Source organism: Triticum urartu, chromosome 2 (genome assembly GCF_003073215.2).
Source record: "Triticum urartu cultivar G1812 chromosome 2, Tu2.1, whole genome shotgun sequence".
In the NCBI taxonomy this organism is placed as follows: Eukaryota; Viridiplantae; Streptophyta; class Magnoliopsida; order Poales; family Poaceae; genus Triticum; species Triticum urartu.
The window spans coordinates 21255184-21264699 of NC_053023.1; the positions used below are offsets into that span (position 1 = coordinate 21255184).

General features: G+C 46.7%; 1 protein-coding gene across 11 annotated transcripts; it reads left to right on the top strand.

Annotated features, from left to right (window-relative positions):
* Positions 1 to 3225: 3225 nt before the first annotated feature.
* On the top strand, positions 3226 to 9157 carry LOC125535261. 11 transcript variants are annotated; one of them, XM_048698324.1, is made up of 4 exons: positions 3226 to 3452; positions 3541 to 3686; positions 4197 to 7422; positions 7504 to 9157. In XM_048698324.1, the coding sequence occupies exons 3-4, from the start codon at positions 6843 to 6845 to the stop codon at positions 8901 to 8903; spliced, it is 1980 nt and encodes a 659-aa protein (XP_048554281.1). In that variant the 5' UTR covers positions 3226 to 3452; positions 3541 to 3686; positions 4197 to 6842; the 3' UTR covers positions 8904 to 9157. The 11 variants fall into 11 exon arrangements, with proteins under 11 accessions (XP_048554281.1, XP_048554274.1, XP_048554272.1 ...); XM_048698317.1 differs by having other exon boundaries at positions 4197 to 6713; positions 6827 to 9157; XM_048698315.1 differs by having other exon boundaries at positions 4197 to 4623; positions 5690 to 9157.
* Positions 9158 to 9516: the final 359 nt, after the last annotated feature.

Sequence of the window (9516 nt, forward strand, 5' to 3'; positions counted from 1 at the left end):
ATCTAGGTGGCGCTGCTCTGCATCCAGGACAGCGCCAACGGCCAACCCAGCATTCCGATATCGTCTTCATGCCCGGCAACAAGGGGATCAGGCTGCCAGAGCCCAAGCAGCTGGTCTACTTCAATGTCAGGATGTCGAGCATCCAGGAGTCAGTCAGACCGGTTGCCCGGTCGTCCTACATTAGCATCGTCGTCTTGTAGAACGGCAGATGGTCAGCGTAGAGTTGGGAAGATGGCTCTGAAAAAACCCGGTCCTTGGACTGCTTTTTAATGTTTAGTGGAGGGCCTGAATCAACCGCTTTATTGCTTTTTATCAGATCCGTAATTCAATGTTTGTGTTTTGCTCACTTGGTGTGAAAATTGATGAATGGGCTTGATTCTCTTGGCTCCAGACGCGGGGTGGCTATTTTGAGTGGCAGGGTGTACATAACTGTCGCTTGAATTATGTCCATTGCATAACTATGCATCCTGACCATATATATATATAGATGTCAGGGTGCACGCACTTGTCACTTGTGTGTAAAATTCAGAACCTGGCATGATACAGGTTGCACATAGGCAAGAACATGACATGCACTCAGATTCTCTTATTTGCCCGATGGATACAAAACTGCATATATGTTGTGTGTAAATTCAGAACTTCCCATGTTACAAGCTGCACACAGGCAAGAATAGGACATGCCATTTGCATATGTATTTCACAATTATGACTAGCATACATACATGCTTCGTATACATTTCATGATTTTCAATTGCATACATACAACATACATATTTATTCCTGCCAAACTGCAAATCTGATCAATAAGAGTTTCTAGGAAGACCAAGCGGACGGATGTTGCTCCCTGGCCTCCTCGGATGCCGCGGCCGATCACGCCGTCCACGCCGTCGTGTTTCAGTAAGTTTCTGAAAATTCACAACTTACATTTCAGTGGATCCAAACACTTTTTTTTTGCAAACTGGCATGGATGCAAGCCTCCTAGCATCAACAGATCTTGCTATGATTCTGCTTATTAATGACAGTATTTAGTTAGTACGGGTTGCTGTGTTAGTTATGATAAAACTACTACTGTATTAGTCAGTTCTTACATCAACTTGAACAAGAGGTTCATGTATGCAAGCTTAAGCGTCCTGGTTGGCTGGTTTGCAAAGCGTGTTGCAGGGTCACTTGCATAGTTGAAAGTTTCAGTGCCCACTGAATAGAACATAACACAAGTTGGGCTTCAGTTTTGGCCCATTAGCACATTGAGGTCAAATTTGTCATTTTTGTATCTTGAGCATTGTTTTGAATTTTGATTTGAATTTTTATGACAACATACATTGATGTTGTGTCGATACACTAATTTTTTCCTGGATTTCAATGTGCAACGGGGTCCGGTGCACTGGTAGCACCAATTGCCTTGGTGCACCAGATACGTTCCCCCGTTTCTGGAGCATGGCCCTTGCGACCCTCAGGAATATGATGCATAAATTTACCGCTGTATGGTGAACATTTCAGTGACCCTTGGCAGATGGCAAAGCCGGTATATGTCCCGTATATGTTAGGAGAGCAAAGGGGAACTTCCTGTGAATGCTTGGTGATGTTTGGTGAGACATGTTCTATGGAAACCGGACCTGAAGATCCGGTGATGATGAGCATGCAAGATCTTCTCTTCGGAAGTGTTAGGCCTAGAGGGAAATTCAATGTCCATGCGTGGACCTCCCACCTGCCGCCTCACTACAACTACATCCTTCGCTGTGAGATACAGAGGCCACATCGCATGGCCGCCAGGAACAAGCGCTGTCAGAATATATAGTAGCAGCTGACTAGCTCATGCATGGTTGACCGTGTCATGTTGAGGCGTAGGGGTAAGCCAAACGAGCCAGGTTAGGGATTCAATCCTAGTTAATTCAAGTAATAGTCACTTGTGGAGAGTCCTCGTTGTGTATCGTACAGGAGTCACGTTTTCCATTTGGAGTCTGTAAGGCAAACCTCTCAATAAGGAGTCTGAGTAGTTCGAAATCTTTACTCTTTTTCTCTGCACTGTTACCCTCTGCTATAGCCGGCAACGGCTCCTTCCCGCCGGAAGCTCGCCGGCCACAACATGAAGTGATGCAAGGACCACGCATGGACCTTGAAATTCAGTAAGGTCCACGCAAGTAGTCACTACTCTTGTTACTGAAGTACACATTTTTTCTTCTTTTTGGAGTATTCTGAGATAACATGGATTTCACTGTTATTTTTGTTGTTGTTCCTGCTGCCAGTATTAAGCAATTAAGAACGCCTTATGGGTTAAAAGTTATGCAAATTTCTTTTGGGAGGGTGATATCGGCCAGGTACCTTTGTTTCTTTTATCCTCTGTATAATACTAGTATACTTTTGACTAGTTTTTTTTTGAAAAGGGGGGGGGAGGGGAGCTCCCCACCTGAATATATTTTTCAGTTTTGTAATCCAACGTTTGTTTGATTACAAGGGTGAATTAAATAAACACGTGTAATCGTGATAAGAAATAGGAACGCCATGAGGAGGAGGCCGGCTTATGCGCCGGCTTCTTCATCCGGTGCGTCCATAGCATAAGGTCGTCGATAATTCATTTGAGGGTGAAGATGTTGTGGTGGTTCTGTTGCTTGAAAGTCATGGCATTTCTGGAGTCCCACATCTTCCATAGGATAATGAGGAGGATGGAGTGTCATATTAGCGTGCCTACCTGGCTGGGGAGTCGACAGTCCCAAAGGCTGTCGATGGAGTTGGGTGGTGATAGTCCGATCCGCTGCCATATTCTCTAGGCGAGCGGGCAGTCAATGAAGATGTGTGAGCTGGTCTCTCCGTCAAACCCACGTCCGGGACATAGCGAGTCTGCCATGATGTGCTTGCGGAGTAGGTTCCTTTGACTAGTGACAAGCCATATAAGTTTCTTGGACTATTTTGATTTTCCCACCTAATCTTCAAGAGCCATGATAACTTCAAAAGTGAGACCTTTCAGATTCTAAAGTGCGTCAAATAGGAGTAATTTTTAGGGTCAGTTCTTTTGGGCGGCTTAAAAAATAAGCTGCCTTTCCCCAGCTTAAAAAATAAACCGGTCTTAAAATTTTTTAAGGTTTCTAAATTAGTTGGAAAAAGCTGGGAAGCAGGCTGTTTATTTTTTAAGCCGTCAAAATAACTGGCCCTCAGACGGTGCCGAGTCAAACATGCACATCTTTTTTTGATGTATAAGGTGTATTTCTGTGGGACCCAGCATTCAGTGCCTGCTCTCAGTAGTAAAAATCGATCCCCAATCTCGTTCCTTCTTCCACCAAGGCTGCAGGGGAGACCTACCCATGGCGGCGGCCACGGACCTCCTTCCGTGACTGCGGCCGGGTGCCTCGCGGAGCCTGTGGTCACCGACGGCGGTCGTCGTCTCCACAGTGCAGCGCGTGGAGGGAGCGGAGGCGCGAAGGCTGGTGCTCCCGCCGCGACGGGCGCTCCCTGTGACTGTGAGTTCTCCCTTTTCGGTATTGGAATCTGAGCTGGTTTCAGTTTCTCTATCTTTTTTCGCAACTGAATTTCAGAGCCTAGTTGCAGGATTCAGACAATAAAAACAGAGAAAACAGTGATTTTACAGAGATAGATTCAATTACAGAGCAAGATCGACAGTGATGTTTAGGAAGCCGGTAGCCATCGGGCGCATGATCTCCGATCGCAGTGAGATTGCCCAGCGGTGCCAATCGGTAAGTTGTAGACGGCGCTGTAACAAAAGTAGCTGTGCCTTCCATTCTTCAGAGTTAACTGTTGATTCTTCAGGTTTCAGGTTCGGATCCTGAAAAAAAAAAGCTCTGCACTTGGCACGCCTGCTACTCCAGTTTGTAGTGTCTGTGTCATCCACCTCCTCATAGAGCAGGCGTTGCATGATGTAGATTTAATGTGATTGGATAATGGATAGAACCTTATATAGATTACATACATACAGTATAATATTGTTGGTTGGTCCTTGCATGATCTCAATAATAGCAATCGCTCATGGCAGACATGATTTCAGTATTTCAATCTGAACTTGTTTCAGTCTATGTATTTTCGCAAAAAAACGCCTGCTATTCGCCTATTCCAGTCTGTTGTGCTATCCAGCTCCTCGTAAAGCTGGTGTCGCATGATCTAGAAATAAACCATTGGTTGATTGGATAGATAGAACCTTCAATATTACACACAAATAATATTTTTGGTTGGTCCTTTCATGGTCTCAGCATGACTGAGGCTGCAGGCGAGACCTACCCATGGTGGCGGCCATGGACAATCCCCCAGCCCTCCTTCCGCTGCTGCAGCCGCGTGCCCTGTGGCGCCGACGGCGGTCATCATCGCCACAGTGCAGCACGTGGAGGCGTGAAGGCTGGTACTTGCCCCGCGATGCGGTGCTCCCTGTGAGTTCTCCCTTTTCAGTATTTGAATCTGAGCTGGTTTCAGTTTCTCTATCTTTTTTCGCAACTGAATTTCAGACCCCAGTTGCAGGATTCAGACGATGACACATAAAATAGATAAGTTTGGGAGTGATTTTACCGAGATAAATTTGAAATTACAGAGCAAAGTTGAGACCCAGTGGAATGGGACGGCCAGGATTTAACCAAATTATAGAAGCTGCTCCCAGTTCCCAACCCATTAAGCTTACAACTGGAGGTATTTTTTTCTTTTCTGATAAATGGGGTCACCCCCCGATTTTCATTAAGAAAACCAAACAGTCTGACTTACAACTGAGGTAAAAGGAAAGCTAAAGTGCAGTAAGGCTGTTGTCAAAAAGTTAACAGTGATGTTTAGGAAACTGGTAGCCATAGGATGCATGATCCCTGATCACAGTGAGATTGCTCAGCAGCATGAATCTGTAGGTTGTACACGGCGCTATAACAACACGAGACGTGTCTAACATTCTTCAGAGTTAACTGTTGATTCTTCAGGTTTCAGCTTCGGATCCTGACAAAAAAAGCTCTGCACTGGCACGCCTGCTACTCCAGCTTGCAGTGCCTGAGCAATCCACCTCCTCATAAAGCAGGCGTTTTGTGACGTATTTGAACTGAACTGGTTTCAGTTTATGTATTTTCGTAAAAAAAAGTACTCGTTTTGGGAAGGCACTGACCCGGGATCTTGCTGCCTATCTAGCACTTTCCTTAATCTAATTGAAACCTGGAAATGCAAATGTGGTCTAATCTGCAAATTTAGCCCAACACATTGGTAGGTTCAGCCTAGCAATTTGTCAATCACTTTTCAAGGCATCCATCCAAGCAGGCATGCACATGTAGGACCTTCTTTTTTTGTTATTCTTTCGAGAAAAAGCACAAGAAAGCTCTGCACTTGGCATACCTGCTACACTCCACTTTGTAGTGCCATCCGCCTCCTCCTACAGCAGGCATTTCATGATCTATCATCTACTAGAATTAAAGCATTAGCTGATTGGATAGAACCTTGAAGATTACTCAGATATAATATTGCTCCGTTGGTCCTTACATCGCATGGTCTAAATAATAACAAATGGTCATGGCAATCATGATTACTTCTTATATCCAAACCATGCCACCTCAGAGTAAATGATTATAGTTCTGCACATATAGTATTGTTGGTTGGGCCCTCTGCTGGGAGCAGAAATGCCGAACATGAACTAGTTTGAAAGAAAAAACTGGGGGAGGGCAAGGTGGTTCATTGAGAAATAATTTCTGATGGCGGATTCCTACTTTTTGTTGGTTTTTTGCAGGCGTGAATTCTGAATATTTGGCAGTGAAACACTAAAACTAGAGGTACAAGATTCTACAGATATAGTGAGTGACTGTTATGATGGGAGGCTCAAAAGTAGTTGTTTTCTTCCATGCACATCCCTTGCTGTTTTTGTTTTCGTAATGAAGAAAAAAAGGTACTACATACTGTTCCAATTTGGAATTCTGATATTTAAGAACCAGCCAATTCTGCTGCTACTTCCTGCTTGGACAGCTAGCACTAGTCTGCTGTTACAGGTATTGCCACTGTCACATTTCACTCCACTCCTACAGATGCATTTCGATATCGATTTTCCATGCTGCTTATTTTGGCCTGTCTAACGAGCATATATTTGTGTACTGGTAGTAAAAACATTGTGGTAAATCCATTAGTTTCCACCGGTTTTCTTCCTGGGACCCAGTGTTCAGTGCCTGTCAACACGAATCAATCCCCAATTCCCTGTTAGTGCCACGCGTTGCTCCTGCTCCATGCCGCAGAGGGGGATTCATCCTCGTCGCTTTCCTGCCGTGGCTCAACCCAGGCAGGCTGTTAACTCCCTCCTGGTTGCCATCACATGCGCTGGGAGTATAGTATTGTTGGTTGATTGAATGTAAGCTTGTACACTGCATGGCCTCAACAATAAAAAAACGACATGAGACATCTCAAGTAGGAACATGCTTCAGACTGTATTTATCGACCTAGTTCGCCTTTTCCTTCCAAATTTAGTATGGACAAGATGACAAATGATGAGCTGGTCTGATGGATGGATCCGGCATGCACCTTCAGATGCGATTCCGCACTGTGATCAGTATACTTAATTTGTTTGTTCCTTGCGCTACTTTTTAAAAGCGGACAGCTAGTTGGCACTCCTTGTTGGGTAGCTCCTGCAACATGACAATCAGAATGGCATTTATGTTTACTTGATAATGTAGTACTACTCGATCAGTTGCTCTGTACGTAGTTACTCTAGAGGTTGCAGTGTCATACTCTGCAGTGCTGGTACTCACATTCTACAGAGTTGGAAGGTATTACACTGCCACTTTGTGATCTCCTAGTTCAATACTGTGCAATTAGGCTGTGCTTTCACCTTGTTAATTGCCGTTACTGATTCTATCTGTGTATACTTGTTGCATTCCAGGATCAAGCTCTCAACAATGGTTCGAGGGCCTTTGGACTTCTGGAATGAGTGGGGAACCCGGATCCTGGTTCTCTTGAGCCTCGGCTTCCAGGTCATCCTCCATCTCTTCGCAAAGGTGCGTCGTCGCAAAGCCAGCTCAGCTATGCAGAGGTTCTTCCTCTGGCTGGCGTACCAGCTGTCCGACATGACGGCGACATACGCTGCCGGGCAGCTCTTCTTCAGCAGCACGCCGCAAGAGCACCACCTCGTCGCCTTCTGGGCTCCGTTCCTCCTGCTGCACCTTGGCGGCCCAGACAACATTACCGCCTATGCCCTCGAGGATAGCAAGCTCTGGAAACGCCACTTTCTGAGCCTTTTGGTGCAGGTCCTGGGAGCTGGACATGTCCTATACAAGCATATCATCGGCAGCGGGATCTTGCTCATGCTGGCTGCCATCTTGATATTCGGTCTCGGCGTTGCCAAGTATGGGGAGAGGACATGTGCGCTCTGGTTCGCCAACTTCAGCAGGCTCCGGAGCTCTCTCAAGGTGGTACCACGTGACAAGCATCACCAAAATTTTTACGCCGAGCATCAGCACGGCTACAACGACTCCAACGGTGAACTCCTGCAGCTTGCTCACTCCCTGTTTCATATCTGCAAGCGTGGGATAGTTGATTCCGTGATGATGGTGGATCCAGATAGCCTGAGTGAGCTGGATTCTTTGGACAACACAATAATCCATGGCCTCATGAAAGACCGTGAGCGCATGTGGACGGTGATGGAGATGGAGCTCTCCCTTATGTACGACATCCTCTACACCAAGGCAAGTGTGATCCATTCTTGGTTTGGCTACTGCATCCGTGTCGTGTCGCCTCTTGCCATCATCGCCTCTCTCATGCTGTTCCAGTTGAGCGGTAAAGATGGTGACAGCCTAGCCGATGTTGTCGTCACATACACCTTGTTGGTTGTTGCCTTGGTCCTGGAGACAAAATCCCTTGTAGGTGCACTTGGGTCAAGCTGGGTGTTTGCCTTCTTGTGTGCTACACGATGTAATTGGCTTCGGCATGCAGCTCTGTGCAGTGGAAGGTGGCACGGGCTTCGCCAGAGACTTGGATCTCTCCACCGGTCTTGGCCTGGAAAGGTGATAATTACACGAAACTCAAGGAGATGGTCAGGCACCATGGGGCAGCACAACATGTTGCAGTTTCGCACCAAACAAATGGATTCGATGAGTCTCCAGCTCGGCAATCTTTTCAATAGGGTGGGGCTTGGCGAGTCGTTTGAGAGAAGGTTCTACTCATGGACTGTTGAGGTCCCAGAGAAGGTCAAGAATCGTGCACAGCAGGTGGACGAGATAGTCTCACTGGGTGATATAAACACAATGGGCATGCTCAGGTATAATTGGGGTAAAATGGCGCTGAGTGAGAAGAAGTACCCTGGGCTGTACAAGGAGTTGGAGGGCTGGCATGGAGTTGACTTCCACAAGAGCATCATCAGCTGGCACATCGCCACCGACTTGATCCTCGCCGCAAGGCAGCCAAGCGGCCATGACGCAGCTGACGGACGTGTGGAGGCAGTCAGGACACTGTCCAACTACATGATGTTCCTCCTGGTGGATCGCCCTGACATGCTACCAGGACTTCCTCAAAACTGGTTGTACAAGAAAACCTGCACCAATCTGGATGAGTTGTGTGAAAAAAGCCTAGTTGGTTCTCGAGGCAGCATCTTCACCGCGCTCAAGAGATTGTTCGGACCACACCATCACCGCCGTTGCTTAAATCCTTCTAAGCTCGAGAAGGAGCTTGCCGGGATCGTACTGGAGCTGCCACACGAGGAGAATTTCAACTACTATGAAACTCCTCGGCTCATGTACGCACGCCAGCTTGCTCGGATACTGCGCCGTAGGGATGAAGATGAGGTGGATGTGCTACTAGACGTGTGGACCGACTTCATGGCGTATGCAGCCAACCGGTGCAGCAGGGAGGCGCACGCCAGGAACCTGAACAGCGGCGGTGAGTTGACGACTGTCCTCTGGCTTATGATAGAGCACCTCCGCTTGATAAAAGGAGATGCAACAAAGGTTCACGCGCGTGTGTAATCTATTCTACTAGTTGACCAGTGGCCTTTGCCATGGCCAGTGTATCTGAATGTTAGTTGAGCATCGTTGATTACTAATTCTGCTTGAATTCCATTCTGTCTCGCCGACGTCATCCAGTACCTGCCGATCCATGATGCAGCTGACCACATTGTGGAGGCGGTTAGGGCAATGATTCACTAAACAGATTGTGCTGTACTTGTATGCTACTACAAAAAAATAGTTTGTGCTGTAAGTTTCTACAGGTTTTCTGCTTCAAGCATCTGTGTGCCGGAATCGGGTGTTTCCTTTTTACTATACTGGCACTCAACTGCCAGTTTTCAGTGCACATCCCCTGTGATGCGATTTCAGGTCGGCTGGTGTCGTGCCGCGATTGTTTGTCCTCAACTTCCCCTCAAATTTCTAGCGTCCTCCATGTCAGCTCGCGGGTTTGTTGTTTCCAGGTTCGTCCTGTTCTCGGTTGGCTCTCTGTATTGTTATCTGTAGACTGTGTGTCCCGTGCAATGATTCAGTGAACAAATTTGTGTTGTATGTTTGCACAGGTTTCTGTTACAGCGGTGATCTCTGACCAGAATTATGAAGAATTTCAAAAATAGATGCAAGACTCCGAAGGTCT